Source organism: Carassius auratus, chromosome 14 (assembly GCF_003368295.1).
Source record: "Carassius auratus strain Wakin chromosome 14, ASM336829v1, whole genome shotgun sequence".
NCBI lineage: Eukaryota > Metazoa > Chordata > Actinopteri > Cypriniformes > Cyprinidae > Carassius > Carassius auratus.
The window spans coordinates 28824265-28844172 of NC_039256.1; the positions used below are offsets into that span (position 1 = coordinate 28824265).

Genomic DNA, 19908 nt, shown 5'->3' on the forward strand with positions numbered 1-19908 from the left:
TGGTAGATTGTGTGTACTTATGATGACCAAAATAATGTGTATACTTTATCACTGTAATAGTAACAAAAAAAAAAAAAAAAAAAAATAAACATGTATACTATATGATGCAAATGTTACATTAATTAGCCAGTTTCAAAGTTTTATTACATTTTGTTCCTGAAATCCACACTTTTTACATCCTTTAATGGCCTATTCTGCAATGGGTATAAACATGGTCCCATTGATTTGGAAGTATGTTTCTTCTCCCAACATTTAGACTGCTTCCATTGAGTTTGTTTGTAGTTCATACATCTCTATTGGCCATTTGTTATAACAAGTTTTAGAGGACTGAATGAATGATTTAATTAATTAATTATGCATTTTATATAGCCTAGCACTTTTTTGTGTGTGTATTGTTGTACACCCAAAGCGATATATACTCATGTCGCGGCCGACAAGGAGTGTTTTTATTTTTATTTTTTTGAGCGGTTTAATTTTTTTAACACGGATTAATTGTTTATATAAAGACTAGCATTGTGCGCTAGTAAAAGTAAATAACGTTTATTTTGATTTCACGCGGACTTATTTGCTTACCTTTAAGTTGTTCCGAACCAGTATAATCTCATTCTTCTGTGGAAAAGAAAATTCTCAGTAATTCATATAGCTAGGTATATTGCATTATTTTGCTAGGCTCAGTAAAATAAAGAGACGTTAAGGCATTCTGCGTGCGAAATTCTCGCACATGCGCATTTATTATCAGCTCTGGTCAAGCTGTTCATTCAGTTTTTCCAGATTTTTTTTATTTTTATTTATTTATTTATTTATATTTTTATCGTAGTTTTTGTGACCTTGCTGTCTGATTGTACTGCTAAACAAGGACACAATGGCATGATTATTATTATTATTATTTTTTCATTTGTCTTCTCGAAGCGCACGCAAAAATTATTCACTGATAAATGACTCTCAAATCGTGAGTGAGACGGTTCTTTTTAATGAATCAATAAACACACAGCGCAAATTGCACTGTCCGATTCACGAACAAATGACTCATGAGGTCTTGAATCTTTTTAATGGATCTTTCACGAATGCATGACTCTGAACTCTGATTACGCTAGTGTGCAGTTCAATGTCGTTCAGTTCTGAATGAATGAATGAATCACTTAAACAGATTAGGTTCGCGATTCAGTCACGGTTCACTCACGAGTTGTTTGGGGTGCTTTCTTGCTGAAAGAGTTACCAAACTAAAGTAACAAAATTTAAAAGACCTAAAGCAAATGTTCGATGGCAAAAGTGGATAAAAGTGGATACAGTCCACTGAAACTAACCTACAAATGCATCTTATCGATTGTGAGCGAATATTTTTATTTTTTATTTTTTAAAGTTCAACACCTGTGTGTGAAGCTTGTCGACGACCCTGTACTGCAGGTAAAGGGTACATTCAAAATTAGCAGAAAGTGTTTTGTGCATAAGCTAATGTGTTTTTTGTTGTTTTTTGTTTTTTAAGACGATGGATCAGTAATTATGGGAACGTTAGTATGTATATATTTATTTATTTGATATAACGGGGTGTCTTCTCTTCTCAGGACATACGATAGTTAAGATGCTGTCGCAAAATTAATTGGAAATATTTTGCTTGTCACAGTGACCACCATTTACTTCAGTTGTATGGAAAACAGCAGTGTGGAAATTCTGCTATAAATAACTCTTTGTGGGGAAAAACATGCATGTTTTGGAAAACATGAGGTAGAGAAAATAATGACAGTTGTATTTTTGCATGAGCTATTGCTATCCATTTGAGATAAACACAGACTACATTTGCATAAGGCCTTCAGAAGCAATGATGTTTTCAAACAAATATGTCACACCATGAGAAGAATTATACAAATTTAAGTAAATGTTGCAGGTCATTTACATGTTACATGGGAGTCAATCAATCATGCGAGGAACACTCCTGTGTAGTGCTGCTGAAATATACTACAAAACACAAATAATAATGCAGCCATTTTTAGATGTGGAGTTTGTGTTGATTAAACCAACAATCAAGCATGCATTTGCAGGACTCTTGACAGCCACTGTACAAGCTTTGTTTACATGTTTGTCAGACACTAAAAGGACGAGGCAAGGGGAGCCAAGAAAAGTGCCACAATCTCATCAGCATTCTAGAGAGCTGGCTGGTCATATTATCCTTGATAAGGAAGCCTGGAGTAATTGGGGAAGATAACTTTTTATTTCAGCCATCATTATCTCCCCCTCCTTTCTGTTGAGTTTTAATTGTAATCATTTCCTCCCCAAAATACCATTGACTTTCATATTGTCTATGAGGTATCTTCAGCAAGATCTGAATAATATTACGGTGTCTGACAAGGGACACTGGGGAAGAAAGGTTTGGGACTAGAAAATTGAATTGATTGGGCATTTGGAACAGAAACAGCATGCAGCAAATGCATTTAGCAGTGTATGTTGCATTGTAAGTACCTAGTCTTGAGACAGACATTGTATTAAATTTTTTCTTTGTTAAATGGACAGAAAAAATACAAAATACAAATTCTGTAATTTTAGGAAGATACTGTGAAGAATATTGGTAATCAAACAGGTATGTTTATCCATTGACATTGTATGGAGAAAAATAAATAAATAAATAAATCAGATTTTTCTTAATGCCTTGTGTTTGTATGTGTCTGTGTTCCACAGAAGAACGTCATGCAGATCTGCGACAACGTGAGGGTAGGACTTCATTTGTATTATTTGGACCATCTAACTTTCTTTCATCTAGTTAGCTTTCATTTTACACCTAAAAGAGCTTGGGTGGATTATTTAATTATGCAAAACAGTGGCCAGGATATTATTCAAAAGTTCACCATTTGTATTCCATGGAAGAATGAAAGTCATACAAGTCTGACATGAGGGAGAGTAAATGATGAACAAGTTTTCATTTTTGTTGAACTGATTATTTAAAACAGAGCTTTTATGCATGTACAATTAAAAACAATGCCAGGTTTATATGACTTGTATCATCAATCACTTCAGGGGTAGCAAATGATCATAAATGTCACGCCAGGCTCTGCGTGAGTCCTTTAGTTATGTTGTACCATATGAGCAAAATTTACAAAGGTACTAAAAATGATACCAGTCACCTTCGACTTCGCCCTGCTGAAATATGTCTGGAGGACACTATGTAAAGCACAGGGACAGTAAATTAATTTTAGATTGCATCTAGAGGACTACCTTGTAATTTTGGACTAAAAATAACTCTGAGGCACTTGACAACTAAGAAGTCCTCAGCAGGATTGAGATGGAACATATACTGTAAAACCTGATTACTTGAGCTAAGACAGCTTGTTGAAAAGGGTTGTGGAAAAGAGGATTGTTTTGACCTTTCTCACCTCGGCTGTATACTCATAGCACAAGGTACACATACGCAGTGAATGGGGTTACTATGGTGAACTGCAAGGTTTTCCACAGTACATGGCAAATAAAATAGACAGGCATTTTCCCACACAGAAATGATGACATCACACATATATATATATATATATATATATATATATATATATGTATATATATATATATGTATATATATATATATATATATTATATGTGTGTGTGTGTGTGTGTGTGTGTGTGTGTTTAATGCTAGGAAAATAAAGTGACGTATTAACAATAATTGGGCAGCAGTTTAAAAAAAAAAGAAAAGTACAGAAAAAGTAGTAGTTTGTGTGTGTGTGTGTGTGTGTGTGTGTAGAAGGCTGAGTTTATTCAGCAAGTTATATATATATATACAATATAAATAAAATGATTTACAGCACAGTAACAACATTAAAATGAAAATATAACATACACAAACCTTCACTTTAATGCACAAATTCAGCCGTGCTGTTTCAACAGTCAGTGAGATTGACCCTGTCACAAACCAAGCTGTACAAAAACACAAAAACTGCCAAACATTGAAAAGTGCTATCCCAAACAAGATGACCTAAAGGTTCAACCCAACATTTGGGTAGAAAGGGAACTCCTTCAGTCCACTACACACCACTGATCAGAAGATAGGGGATGCATGCTTCTCTGAGTATTCAAATCAGCTCTCGGCTATAAGTCTGGCACAAGGGTGCCATGCTAAAACAGTCAAAAAAGGTCAAAACTAAAAGATGACTCTGACCTTTGAGACCTGCGGGTTGGACCAGCGATACCTGCGTACAGTGCTTAACATTTGCATGGGCAGAAGTTCAAAAATAGCTCGGAATTCGATCATGCTTGGTTTTCCCACCTCCCCTGTTTTGTGAGAAATACTGTGTGTCTTTCGCAGCATTCGAATCCTTCCCTTCAACTTGTCAGCTCTTTGATTCCTTGACAGATTTCTTTGCTGCATTTTTGCTTCAGTGCCATCATGCTCTGTTTTCTCCGTACTTTCTGGATCTGCCTCATGTCTCGTCTGACATGCGCGCAGAGACAGCCCTCTGCTCATCTGCTATTTTCCATATACCGTGTACAGGGTTTGGCGATCTGCAATGCAAGCAACAGCGTAAACGTCTTTCCTAACAAGTGAATCAGTGCCAAATAACAACTGTATGCAAGCAACTGTCTTACAATGCGTCCTGTTATTGGACTTTTTCTGGGAATGTTTGACGGGCAACATTCTATTTGGTTTTTATAAAAGTCGTGCTTTGTTTATAAGATTATATTTTGTTCCTCACAAATCTGCAATATGTTTCCTCGCTGCTTTCATCGCACCACATCAAATGGTAATCTAAGGATTTGATCAAAACAAAAGTATGTCTATTTTTTTTTCTACCCAAGCAAAACCATTTTTTCTATTTCATGTCATTTGGCAAGTATTTGCTCGGGAGGAGAAGTGAGAAATAGTCACACCATCAAATCTGGGGCACTATTTCACCTGCTGAAGTCTGCTGTCCCAAAAGTAAAACTTTCTTCTTTGCTCTCTTGTTTTCTGTTAGCAATTACGTGGATCGGGGGTAAACGACAGCAATATGCACTACTTCCTTTTACATTGGAGAAACCTAAGCCTGTAACAGCAGACCCAGATGCCAGTTAGTGATGTATTCTGTAATATTTGGTTTAATAATTTGAGAGTCACGGTCTGGTAAAACCAACAGAACTGACAGAATCAGTGCACTTTCACTAATAATGAACAAAGGCGTGTGGGTGTTCTGCGATGAATTCATAATGAACTGGCAATAGCACGGGGTCAGCGAGGTGACTGTGACAGATATAAAGGCGTAGCAGTCACTTTTTATGGACGAAAGGAGTATTTCAAGAAATAGGGTGGTTGCAGAGAGGTAGGAGCGAAAATTGGTTCAACAGAACTTGTCAAATGATTATTAGGATGCATACTGTGAACCACAGTAGATTATATAAAACCGAAAGCATATTCAAATCGAAGCATATAATTAATATGGCCGTCGATCAATTTGCAAGCGATTTGGGTGCTTTGCTGTTGTCACTTCTTATTTCTTAGAGTTATGTTACTGCCAAACATAAGAGAAGGTTTAAGGCGATGTAGCACAATCTTACACAACTGCAGCTGTACCGCAGAGAGCACCGCAGAGCGGGTGAGGGGTCAACACTGCAACAGTTGGGGAATGCTGCAGGGACGGACATAAAATTGGATCTGTCATTTCTGAAAATTGTAGAGTTGATTTGATCCTCCTCAGGCTAGAATTTGTGTAACCGGCGATGTCCATACAGCCTGATGAAGACAAATTACAGGTATTCTTACCATGTAAAATAACATAAAAACTCTTGCTTTTAAATGCCTATATTAAAAGTTACTGCCACTCCATGATGGGGTAATAGGCACGATTCACATTGTTGATCAAATGATTATAGAGAAATAAACTTGATTATCTTGTTATTTCCGTAACTCGTTAATTATAATCATCTGTGTTCACAGGGGTAATTCATCAGTCGCGGCTATACAGAACATATATTATAATAAAGCAGTAAGCCACAAAAGTGATTTCTTAGATATGACAGGAGGGTTTTATAAAACAGTGGCAACAGGAATATGATAGTAGCCACTAATGTTAAATAAATAATTAACTTTATTATTAGTGTTGTTATTATTAATCATGATCGCAATAAACAATTGTTTCATCAAGTAATAGAGTTTATTAGCCTAGTTGTAGGTTGTGTACAGATTACATTTAGTGTTTTTTTCTCCATAAAACACACAAATACATTTTGATGAATCTTAATGCAGATTCATATAAGGACACTTCATTTTGACTGTTAAGAATTTGGGCCCTATTTTAACAATCTAAGCGCACAGTCTAAAGCAGACGGTGCAGGTGCACTCAGAGAGTGTCCGAATCCACTTTTGCTAGTTTAACAATGGGAAAACGGTTGGCGCGCCTTGCGCATGGTCTAAATTGGTTGTCCCTATTATCTTTATTAGTAATGGGTGTGTTTTGGGCATAATGTGCAATAAACCAATCAGAGTCTCATCTCCCATTCCCTTTAAAAGCCAGTTGCGCTCGCGCCATGGCGGGTTCACTATTTACATTGCAGAATGTAATTATTCATTTAAAAAAATGTTTGCTCTACTGTGAGTATAGACACATTACTGACACGCTCTTTAAATAACAAAGAAAAGATATTGCGCCAGACTTCACACCAGGTTTGAGTTGGTCTATTGAGCAGTGTATTTTCAGTTTGTCAAAATAGAAATTATCTTCATCTCTCACACTAAACTCATTGGTAATGCTAGGTTACACAAAATTGAAGTTGCAAAGATGTATGAAATTAAAAGTACGAGCCAATCCTAAACCGAACAATTGTTATAATTTCTTGTCGAATGTGTAATTTTGAATATGTGGTATAGAACCGACAAATTCATGAATTTAAATTAAATTACATTGAATTCAACTGATGCTGAGTTCACAGGTGGCTGTTTTATTAATATTGCTTTGAATGAAGTTTAACCAATCAAAATAGTTCAGCTTTACTGCTCAAATCAAGCATACAATAAGGGTGGTTTATTCCAGTTTTCTACTCATGCAGGTCTAGCTGTGTTTTGGCATTCCTTACTGCAGGGCATGAAACATCCAAAAATTCTGCATTGAAGCTTGACTAAGAAGCCTTTCCACAAGTCACATGTTTATCTGTTCAAGCTGTCAGTACCACATGCTGCGGCCCAGCCTAACATATGTACAGCATTTACAGACATTCTTCATCTTTGTTCTTCTTCTTTTTCTTCTCTTTATTCATTTTTTTTTTTTTTTTTTTTTACTTCATTTGAATGCTGCAACCAATGTGCAAAATACATGTGAAATTGAGGTGATGAGAAGAAGTGTGAGATAAATGTGCAAATGGGGTGTGTATTTTTGGTCTTCTGTGCATGATGTCTTTTTAATGGCACCTTTAAAACATAATATAATAATGGGCATATATATGGGCATATAAATAGTCTCATAAAAAAAAAAAAAATATATATATATATATATATATATTATATAATTTACCAGTTTTTTGTTTTTTTTTAATGAGACTATTTGAGTTATACATTTGTGAATTGCAATGGACACCATGCATGAAGGTTCTAATGTCAAATGTTTATATTTTGTTATAAATATGTTATATTTATATATTTATAATAAAAAAAAAATGTTGCACTTGATGTGAACTTAGACAATAAGATTATGCAATGAATTCTGATCGGAGAACTGAAAGCTGCATGTATATATGCAATCCCTCTCTCCACTATTTTTTCTTATTTTAAATAACATGAACATAAAAATTTATCATGTACAAGTCTTTATTTCCAACTAATTATGGTTAGTATTGTTCATTTCAAATATCCATGGAAAGTTGCATCATTTAATTATAAACAACCTTCACAGTAGATTTGACTGGAAATTCCCTTTGAAATGCAGTGAACAGATACACTCTTTATGCATGGCATCCACTGTGATAAACAGATGTGTCTTAATGTGTGTTCACAAATATATTAATAATACCTGAAGAAAAATGTCCTTTAGATCTTATTCGACAACTCTCGGCTAGAATACTTTCTGATTGGTCAATTTTGGAATTGAGTGGTCATCCATGACTGATTGCTCATACAGAAAATCTGTTTCTTAGCTGCATTCGTTCACTTCAAAAGAACATCAAAAATGTATTTATCTGTGAAGAACATTACGAGCTAATTATCTTGCTTATTAGCAGGGTAATTCTTATCTGCCGACGGAATGAAGTAAAAACAAGAGGAACAGAAAGAAGAGAAATTCATGTTGTTGTTGTTATTAGGCCAACCCTTTAATTAGAACAACTGTACAGAATGAGGTTAATAATAAGATGCAATTGAATAGAACTATGAGCTCTTCTCGAACAAGAATGCACAGCATTTGGAATATTTCACTTTCAGATTTATAGACTAGACTGGGGCTTGTTGTCACAGACAGTTGTGACAGTCCTTGAATAGCTAATGAACATGTCATTCTATGAACCTCAAGTTGGGTGAATACAGCTGTTAGAACTGTGCATTTGTAGCCCTTAAAGTGTGTGTTTACTCTGTTCATACGATTTGGATATTGATATTACAGACTATCCAGTTGTCTGTCACATTAATTAACTGATCTGTAGGAAATTAGATCTGTCTGGTTTTTATTTGAGAAACACCCAATTACTTAGTAAGTCAGTTTGATATAATTTAAATAAAATAAATAAAAATATGTATTATTTTTTTATGTATTTGTTGTTGTTTTTTTATGAGACTATTTGAGTTATACATTTGTTAATTGCATTGGACACCATGCATGAAGGTTTTTTTTATATATATAAGTAAAGTACAGTTTGTTTATACATCATTCTATTTAATTTATATTTAAGTAAATATAATAGCAACAGTTGTTAGGCATGCTATTTATTTCTTTATTTACTAAATAATTATTTAGGAATATGTTATGTGATGAATTATTTATTTTCTAAATAAAATGTTGTGATATCACACACATTCAACAACATGCTCTCTATGATATTTGCATTAGCCTTAAAAAAAAAAAAAAAAAAAAAACATATTGGTCGATCAGTGGTCCAAATATACACATACACTTTTTCATTTTAAAGAGTGTTTAATTAAAAATGATTCTTGTGAACTCTGTCCTCCAACCTAAGATATGCTGTAAAAACACTGCTTTCAGGTTTTCACATTTTTATTGAGACCGGTCGTCCCATTTCATAGCCTGTAAAATTTATTGCAGTATTTGTTGACCAAACAGTTTGATATTTGTTGTTACCCTGTAAACTTTTGCTGTTTAATGAGTTGATTTGTGTTTATGATATAACGACTAAATTGCTTGATTATTGTATTTATATTTATAGCAGCCGAATAGGATGTTTAAATGGAAGGCAACAGCCCCATATAATGTGGCAGCATGCCGTGCTATTGTGTGTAGTAGCCTACTGCATCTTTTTTTCCTGGGCACTAATGGTGGAAAAGTTCAAAACATTTTTTTGCAGTCAAGGTATGTGCCTTCAGAGAAATTGACTTTCAAAAACAAACCCTGAGAAGCATTGAGCAGAGTGAAAGTGTGATAACTGGCCCCGCTTTCTCCTATATTTTTCTTAATTCACGGAGTCTATTGCTATGGCAACATATGGACGATTTTTTGATCGTTGATGACGTGCTGTGCATGTCCCACTCACGCTAAACAGAGCGTCTCCTCGTTTCCATCTTTTCCTTTAAAACACAAACGTGTCGGCACATGGTTTGTTGGCATTTTCTTGTGCGGGTTTAAATGGGCTTACTCTATTAGAATCACAGAGGGCCGCATCTTTTCCTCAGTAGTGCACATGCGAAAGCTAAGCAGTCCCCAGAGCCTCTGTTTACCAACCAAGTCGGATTTACTCCTTTCATACCCAGACATACGGAGGCTCACCTTCTCCCCCGAGGCTTTCATTTTGTCTCACATCCTAACTCCACTCCAGCCACAATCCGCTCAAAACTTAGCAGACTGAGGGGCTTTTATGCAAATCTCTGCACCAAAAACATAGTTACAAGCCCATTCCTCATTCTCAGAAATACACACTTCAAAAAGAAGCCATTTAATTCTCTGATGACAAAATTGAGAACAGTTCCATTATTGCCCGCTCCAGCTAGAGGGGACAACTTAAGGAGCTTGTCTGTAAACATAGCCGTACAAAACCGCTCTCAAGGAAAGCTTCATCAGACAGGGAATCATTTGCATTCTTTTAAACAAACGTTTTGATGGTGAAACAAACAGGCCCGCCCTGCCATGTTTGATCTCCATCATTTTCACAAAGCGCTGACACTAAGTACAAAAACAACTTAAGGTCATTTCTCCGTGACTATGACAGACAATTATTCAGCTGCATTTCGTATGAGGAGCTATGGGGGCGGACACGGATGATGGGTGAATGGATACTGAGATTACCGCCGCGTTTCAGCAGACTGACCAAAACAAAGCCGGATTCCTCTGTGTCTAATGGTGGCCAGCGGAAAAGCTTTTGAATCAGATCACATCGAGGATAAATGAAGCTTCTTGAAATGGAATTGGGGAGAATGTGGCACGGATTGCAAAACGGGGACCACGGGGAACGGTAAAAGGGTTCGAATGGCAGCCAGATTCATCAAGTCATTTATGCCGTTCCTGAACTATGTCAAACGGCCGTTAGGAATGCTGCTCTGGTTACTAAAGGGGAGAAATAATTAAATGCATGAGCGCTGCAATTAAAATATGAAAAAATGGACTTGTAACTGTCCTAATCAGCCAGGTCAAAATACTAATTATATTCAGACTCCATGAAAAAAATAAAATAAACATTTAAATGCATTTTAAATAAAATTGTCTTTCCCCATTAGCTTTTTTTTTTTTTTTTTTTTTTGGCCTAAATCTAAGACGCTATCTTTTTAACCAAATGTTACCTGATAAAGTATGAATTACAGTAAATAATTTAGTTCCTACTTCTAAAAGAAGATGAACCATTAGATGGATGAAGCTTTAACATCCATGGAACCTGTCCATTGCACAAAAGGTTCCTTACAGTGGAAAACTGTTTCTTTAGATTTTTTAAAGTATTCCTCACACTTCCAAAAAGGTAATTTTAGGAAATGTTCAATGAAATACTCTTATGTGAACCAAACAATTTTTGTTTCATGGCATTGCTTAAAAAAAAAAAAATAAAAAAAAAAATCTTTTATTTTTAAGAGTGCATCCTTAAACTGGAGAAAGGGGATTAAAAATATATTTAATGTAATATATGTTATTGCACTATATTTTTTCTCATGCTTATTATTATTTTATTTATTTATTTATAGAACACAACACAAATTCTGATTAAGAAAATATTCTGAATATGATTTTTGAGCTTGAGTAATATGAACATAACTTTTAATAGCATGTGTCACGTCTTTTCCAGTCCAAAACTACTCGTATGCCATTAATTTCTCAGTATTGTGTATATGGGAAGAATCAGCTCTTTGTACTGAATGACTGACGGCTGCCAAGTGCAGCTTGTGTCATCGGGAAGCTGAGCCACAGCCGATCACTTCCAACTGTTCTTTCTATGGTCACACGACATGAAATCAATACGGTGCGTTCTGCAGCTGATAGGGACGTGGTGTAAAAGAAACATTCCTGCAAACAGACTACACTACACTATATTTAAGTCCACTGAAGCACATAGCATGACTGATTTGACAGAACAAACCGTACATTACACTGAAGATTTTTTTTTTTTTTTTTGTACATTTCTTTACAGCATAATTATCTAAAGACAAATATTAGGTATGTGGCTAAAAAAAAGATGGCTGTAGCAAAAATCAGTTTATTACCATCGCAACAGCATAAAAATGTAATAATATGACATGCAAAGAACTTTAGAGATGAACAGTTGTTCATGAATCCTTTCAATACATCACATTTAACCCATTTACTTAGTTTGATATTTATCATATATTTATTATTTAAACAAACAAACAAAAATCTATATAATAGTAGGCTATATTGTGATTGTAACTGTTTTCTGCATATTAGGTTTTTAATATTGTTGAGTGTTTTGTCCTAGGGCCTCAGAGATGTTTGTTTATGAAATAGTAAATGTAATTACACTGGTGTATTCAGATTATAAAGGATTCTTTTAAAGAACTGGTTTAATGTTCCCCTTCTCAATCCCTAGATTGTTAAGAGCTAAAGAAGGGTCGTAACAGTGTGTTTGTTTCTAAAGCCTTTAGATTTCAAATCCTGTCAATGCATGCATGCATGCTGTACAAACATGCATAAATGTATAAAAAAAGAGATACCTTTCTCCATCTATTATACACCATTTCTGTCAGTTAGGGTATCAAAACTGTTCACATTTTTTTGTCACATTTGTACCTAAAGGGTCCCTATTAGTGCCGCCTTCTTTGTCTTGTCTAAGCTATTTGCTCAGATAACACATTTTCTAAAAAGATTATGAACATGGAATTATCGCTATATATGGAAACCCTGAACATATCGGCAGTCTATGTAAGATATTTGTATAATTTGCATATTGCCAATGTTCTGGAAGTTTAAAAACCACTATAGTTATGTTCAAAGGCTACATTAGAATAATTGAGATGTTAATGAATGCCGTGTTTAATGTTTGAAGCTCTGATTTATTTAGTAGTACACATCGATGGCTCGTGAAAGTTTTAAATGTCATCGTAAGCGTCCCTCTGAGCATTACATGAGGCTGTTCCTTAAAAGCCGAAAGAAACATAAAAGAGGCTAAAGTGATTTCAAGTATAAGACAAGCAGTCCCAGAAGACCCAGTTTAAGTAGGGCTCCTTTGGTAGAGCACTCATACGCGATACCTACAGTTGTGACCATTGTTCAAAATCTTGCTGCGCCGAGCTCACTGTCTGTGACTAAGAGCCTTTGGAAAGCAGTGGCTTATTTCATGCGCTCCTGAGGGAGTATGCGTCACATATCAGATTTCAAATCCGATGGATGTTATTCTGTAAGGAGGAAACCTCGACACATAGTAACCTATAAAGATCTCCGAACTGCAAAACAGACTTTTCTTTATTTTTAAGTTCTAATAAAAGCTTATCAACCACATCTTATACAAAGCGTGGGAGGCGAACTAGCTTGTGAAAAATCTGATAGCAAAACCTTAAACCATTTCAGAGGTCACACGCATGGCACCGCTATGCCTTTAGTGTTGTGCGTGTACATCTTATGAACCTGTCACTCACCCCTTTGGCCCAAATGACAGAGGAAAGCCAAGCCTTGAGCTTCTAGTAATATCTCCAAAGGTCAATCTACAGCTGATAATGCATTCATCAGCACTAAAGAAAATGAACTATATAATTTCACGTCTGTAGTTTTAATGTGGAGATGCATTTGTGCCATAGACCATGGGAGAGAAATATGCCATTAGTTTTGGTTGGCCAAGTGAGAGTACTTTCATTGTGTCTCATGCATACCTGAGTCTAATAATTGTAAAAGTTTAATCTCACTGAAAGGGTTTGGGCTTTTTAAACAATGTGTACTTCATGGCATGTGGCTTTTTGCTGTCGCAGTGCTTTGATTTGCAGGCAATTGGGCATGAAAAGCTGTGTGGTGTAGAAGATGCTTCTTTTCCTTCTTTTTTGGGTGGTCACAGGTATGTAATCACACGGCTGTTCTTAGTTCATTAGCTGAAAAATCATATTAATCTTATGAAATGGACATTTTTAGAAAGCTACAATGAATGCACATTTCTGTTTTGACACTATTTGCTCAGTTTTTTTCCCGAAAAAAGGCAACTGGAATTTCTGCTGGAAACTTTAGTTAGAGTAAGGGTCAATTTTGTAAGTAGTCATTAGGCTTTTTTGTTTTACTCACAGGATTCATGGCTGCTCGAATTATGAATAATGCAGCGCACTAATAATCTCACCCTCTCTTTGAAGTATTCTGCTAAACTAATCCAAAGATTTTTTTTTTTTTATAAAAGTTACCTAAAGAGTTTAGATTGATCTGAAAAGTATATTGCAATCAGGTGTTTTTTTTTCCCCTTAACTTATATAGTTCAAATATTGAATAGAAGTGACAGTATAGACATTTACAAATGCTGTTGCTTTAAACTTTCTGTCGAAGATTCTTGAAAAAAAAAAAAAATGCATCATGATTTCCACAAAAATACTAAGCACACCTTTTTGACACTGAAAGCTGCTATAATTTCAACTTTGCCATCACATGAATGAATTACATTGTAAAACAGAAGACTGTTATTCATATTTGTTCATATTTGCCGCTATTATTGTTTTTACTATATTTCGACCAAAAAGTTGCAGCCTTGGTGAGCATGAGATTTCTTTCAAAAACATTATAACAATCTTACCAATCCCAAACATTTAAATGATAGTATATTTATGAGCCTTTATGAAAGTTCATCTCAAAGCATTCGTCTGAGTCACTAAAGAGTGATTCTGTTTTATTAAATGAGACCTGGTATGTGAATACCATTCATAAAATGCAGAATTTCAAGTCTCTTTTTAAAGTACACAAAAAATGCTAGTACAGAAACATGGAAGATTGCTAGATTTGATCCAAAAGAGTCAGTAATGGTGTCTGAGGGCAGTGACCATGAAGTGTGGCATTGGCATGCTAGTGAACATTGTAGTGGCAAATAGGAATTATTTCATTGCTTTGCAAATGTGTTCCAGTTAGTTTCAATCAGTAAGTCTCAGAGGGTTCACGATTAATGATACTAAGTCTACTTTTACATTCTCCATAAAGTAGGCAACTGAATGGAAATAATGTCAGTCACTTTCTATGACGATCAATGTTTTGCAACCAGTTGGTCCTGCAAAGAAGCACTGGAAAGGTGTTAATGAATTCAGGAGGGGGTAATAACCGAGATGAAGGTAAGAAGCGCTGGTGGAGGTCAGTCCACATGTGTTCCAGATCAGTCATTGTTGTTGGACATAATGAACAGCAGGTTCCCGTGAAATATTTATATATGCAGATTCATATTCAGCTTTGAAGAAAGGAAAGAGCATAATCCATTAGATAAATACAAGTAAATAAATAACTCAACAAGCAAAATGAAGTTTTTATTATTCTATTTTATTATTCTATATATATATATATATATATATATATATATATATATATATATATATATATATATATATATATATATATATATATATATATATATTTATATATATATATATATATATATAATATGATATTTAAAAAAAACATTTTCATTTGTTCATTTACAGTAGTTCCTTTGTTTAACCATTGCAACTGAAAGTTATGGGGCCACACACTGCACCTCTGAATGTGTGAATTGTATTACCTGACATATCTGCTGTTCTCTCTCTCTCTCCTTATTTACAAATTCCCAAAAGCCACAAAAACAAAACATTAACAAGCTCTCACCGCACCATATAAAAATGCTATGTTCTTCCTCTTCAGGGGAAATTTGCATATCTTGCAGGTATTGGCTGTCAGTTTCTGGATTCCTAATGTGCAAAGTACGTTAAAATTTAAAGCAGGCGAGTGGAAAATAGATTTGAGACTAGTACTTACATGGTAATTCAACTGGTGCAGGAATGATTAATCAATAGTCTAGCTGTAACATCTTTGACGATGCTCTCATCTATAATGTATAACTCATGCATGTGTAATGAATCAACAAATAATTTGTATTGTATTACAGATATTGTTGCTCCTTAGTACCATGCAGCAGTTACAATGCATTAAGATGTCTCAGGCAACGTGAATTATCAGATTGTTGCCTGAATATATGTCGGCCGTTGCATTGTTAGAATATATATCACATGTTTATACGGCAGTGGCACCGACTAAAGAGCTACAAAATCAAATAAAGTTCCGGAAAACTCAAGGGATATTAGCCAGTACTAAAAGGGTTGACCCCATAAAGAGTTGTAGCCTAATTATGATTTCATTAAAGTGTTTATTCAATGGAGGAATAGGGTCGAGATGAAATTGAATTGTTGGATAAGATGATGGCAGTGTTGTATTGAAGCTCAGAGTTGAGTTGGGGTTTTATCCTATTTCTAGGTTAATTACATGGAGCCTTCACTTCAATTGTCAGAGGAGGAGCATCGCTTAACCTAAATTACACCAAAACCCTGAAGAGAAATTGTCTCATCCATGTAAACCCAAGTCCTCTCCCTCTCGCTCATCCATCTCTTCCCCCCGCCTAAGACGCGCCGCCGTCTCGATCCCAGCACGCGCTGCAATCATTAAGCTTACTTCATTGGCAAAACCTACACCTCGGAGGCTGTTCGCGACTGTCCCGTCCAAATCACCCCTTTCCTGCATCAGACTATGACGGTTTACACGGCGTGCCTTCAATTTTCCTCCTCAAACAATGGTTGTGTACACAGCTCATTCGAGGTTTGGAAAACGCAACCAAACGTGATTTGAACATCAAGCGTTGGACCATCTGGGCCACATTACGAGCGCCAAATAATGACCGGTCCTTCATTGCTCCTCTAATGCATGTTGTGTTTCACTTGTATAGAGAAATATTTCCACGCAATAACGTTTTCAAGCCGCCTTCATCTCATCTGTCCCTAAACCACAAAGAAAAGGCTCCATTAAAATTTTACACACAGAGAGACAGGGGTGCCGGGCCCGAGGTTTGGTTGAGGGACAATCTCCAGTCGCCACATGCCATTCATTTCTCCTGCTTTTGTTGTTATCAAGGCCGGTCTAATCCCTGATCTTACAGAGGTTATGCATTAGGATTGAGATCTTCAGCACATAAAACAAGTATTTAAAATCAATTTGGTGTCTTTCCTATGCAAAGAAGGGTCACTTAAATAATTCTTTTGAGCCATAGGCAAGCTAATTGGCATCACCCGGGCGTCTTCTGAATGAAGCGTGTTTTTATCGAATGGCTCGTTAATTGTAAACTTATTATTAATATGCATGCTTTTATTAGTGCAAAATCATTATGTTTAAGCATTTTTTCTGTCTCCTGTAATTTAGTCAAGGACCACTTGATAAGTTCCTTCCTTCATGTACTTGTGATTATCAGTGGGAGTTAAATGCAGCGGTCTGAACCCTTTAAATTCATGAGTTCCCTCAGAGAAATAAAAGCATTTTGCTTACAATTGGTCCACTGGTCCAAAAGAAAGGAAAGACAGATGGCATAAAAAAGACAAAAAACACATCAATGGGCTTTTTAAAAGCAAAAAGCACATTGAAACTACGCATATGTCTCAAAACCAGAGTCTTTTTTGTTTAAACGAATGTATTTTTGCCGCAACCAAATGCCTTGATTTTTTCAAACAAGATTCATCAAGACAAAAAAGTATTTTAATGTAACCCCTCCTCTCTTCGATTGCTCTTTCTTGCTGTCACCCTCTCTTTACTCTCCCCCCCCCCCTCTCTCTCTCTCTCTCTCTCTCTCTCTCTCTTGCATGCACTCTCATTCTCTCTCTTTTTTTTCTCTGTATTTGTGTGTGTGTGTACGGTTCATGAGCGTGCGTTGCAGCCGAGAACTACGGGGGGGAACAATGTGATAAATTAGTTATGCATGCACACAACAAATTGATCCTGCTCTGCTCTGTCACAGAAAGCAGATGTTGCATGCAGTGATGTATGTGGATGAGCAGCATGACTACAGTGCATTAATATTATTTCTTATTCAAATGTAATGCAAAGGACAAACAGCGTCTCTCATTCATGGCAAGATGTGCAAACAATTATAAGCTGTATTTTTCCATTGCTTGATGTATGAACTAATACATCACAGATTCAGAGAGACAAATTTGTTTTTGCCTTCTATAAAGACACGTTTTTAGGATAAGTCATTTTCTCACTGAACGTATTTTCCTCTTCATTAGAATAAATTTGTTTACGATGTGACACATTAAATTATTGTCTGTTTTGCATTTCCCTTCAGATTTTTTTTGTATTACTCAATACATTGTTGAGAGACGTTTTGATGAATGCCAGCAAAAAAAGAGATATTTTCTACATATTAACTCCCATTTACTGCAACCAGATCTGGTATTACAGGAATAACGTGTTTGCTCTCCTGCCATGAGTGTATTTGTCAATGTAGCGCAATGTGAATGTAAACCGCATATAAAAATCTGAAGCAATCAGGAAGCAAGAGCTCCTATGATTTGACTTATAGTCATAAACCAAATGAATAGCCTCTTGTCAGAATATACAAAACCTCTCTGAATAGCTGTTTAAAGGACGAACAAACATCCCAAGGTGTTTTTACTTCTCATTAAAAGTCCCATCCAGCAACATCTGGACATTTGGTATAAGGTGTCCTTGGTATGCCATAATAATTGGTCCATGTACATCATTTGAAGCCTCTTATTAGTCTTTGAGGCTCTTCCACACGCATCCTCTACCGTTCAAGCCCAGGATCATGGAAAACATCCAGTATAACACAAGCGTGAATCTGTCACGGATTGGTGGAAGCGGGCTTCGGGACAGATGCATCCTTGCTGTCAGATATCTCCTTGGCCTCCTCACCTCATAATATTCCCCAAGGACGTGGCATAGATCCACTCCATGATTGCAATCAACCTTGACTTCCACACAAATAAACAACTATCCTTCACCCCGACAATCGCCAAGCTGGCTCATGCCAGGCAATTCACCGAGCACCAGCATTCAACTGAATCGCTTCGTCTCATCTAACTGAGAAACCCCATGGCCTGTGCAATTGACTCTTCTATGAGCCGTACAACAGCTCGGCAAGACTCGGAGCTGACTATAATAGAGAGCTTTGTGAAGGTAGTGTGCATCCAACTCTGAAATCTTTTATTTCAGACTCTTTGCTTATAGCTGGATGCATACCCCTAATGCTCACCCCCGATGGTAGCAGTCATTGACATTTTGAGAGGCAGGCAGGATTACCCTCGCTCCCGTTCTGCCTTCATCCTCTTTTGTAGGAAGAAAACTACCTGACAAAAATACAGTATCCAGTTCAGATGGCTTAAATCCTTACATATTTTATTATATTCCAAAGCCCTTCATAATTCATGGCCCTAAGCGTATTACTGCCCACTTTTGTTTACGTTTTGCCATTTTCCACCACGATGGAATGACAAGCCAGCGATCATCATGCCTGAAGGGCGCTCTTTCGTTTGAATGCCGGCTTACTCTGCCAGGTTGAGCCGAGGTCTTGAATGTTGTATGTTTTGAAGGCGAAGGTCAAGATACGGAGCTCCTTTCAACCTCAGACACTTCTGTGTCTTTGTTCATCATGTTCGGTAGATGATGGCAGCTAGCCAGTGTAGGATAAAAGTGTCAGCCTATATATGCAGCCATGTCTTAATGCATAGGAAATAAAGGACTTCAGTTACAGTTGATGATAATTCAATCATCCCATTAAGATGTAGAAAAAAGCAGTGGGCTTAAATGTTGTATGAGAGGTTAATAGACTAATGATCGCTAATAACGAACACAAGGATAATGTCCTAAACATCCTTTGAATACAAGCCTGTTTATTCGACCCGCGTCCATCAGTATGCTAACAGAGAAGTAACGTTGATTTGTCTGAATAATACGTATCCTCTGCATAGCATGACATGATTTTTAAGAGGCAGATGAATGCCTGGAGGAAGGGGGAACAGTAACAAGTCATTCTTTAACGGCAGGTTGGATAATAAAGAGGCATGGTCATGTTTTATAGGGAAGAAAGATCAATCCTCTCTGAAAGAACTTGAATGTTAATATACTGAGGCACACCTTGCAATTTACCTCCCTGGTCTTCAGCACCATTCCCTGCCAAGCTGTGCTAGACTGATAAGGTATATTAGTGTGTTCTTTCCTCCAATGATTTCTCTTTGTGCCGTTAGTAATGAGTCATGGATCCGGTAGGAGGGCCAGTCGCATTCAGACTAAGGGATGAATAGAGGAAAACCCCATTTGATCATATCTGTGAAACAAAAAAAACAAAAAACAAAAGTGAAAAACAGCTCTGTGCAATACT

At 36.3% G+C, this 19908-nt stretch overlaps 1 protein-coding gene across 2 annotated transcripts in view; it reads left to right on the forward strand.

The window, feature by feature from the left end:
• Window positions 1-1236: 1236 nt before the first annotated feature.
• The window catches only part of LOC113114240 (protocadherin-11 X-linked), a 179363-nt gene continuing 160691 nt past the window's right edge, over window positions 1237-19908 (forward strand). Inside the window, exons 1-2 of one of the 2 annotated variants that reach the window (XM_026281097.1) lie at window positions 1237-1404; window positions 2671-2703. In XM_026281097.1, coding sequence (XP_026136882.1) covers window positions 1261-1404; window positions 2671-2703 — 177 coding nt within the window. In that variant the 5' untranslated portion in view covers window positions 1237-1260. The remainder of the gene's footprint in view (window positions 1405-2670; window positions 2704-19908) is intronic. The other variant, XM_026281100.1, reaches the window with a different exon arrangement.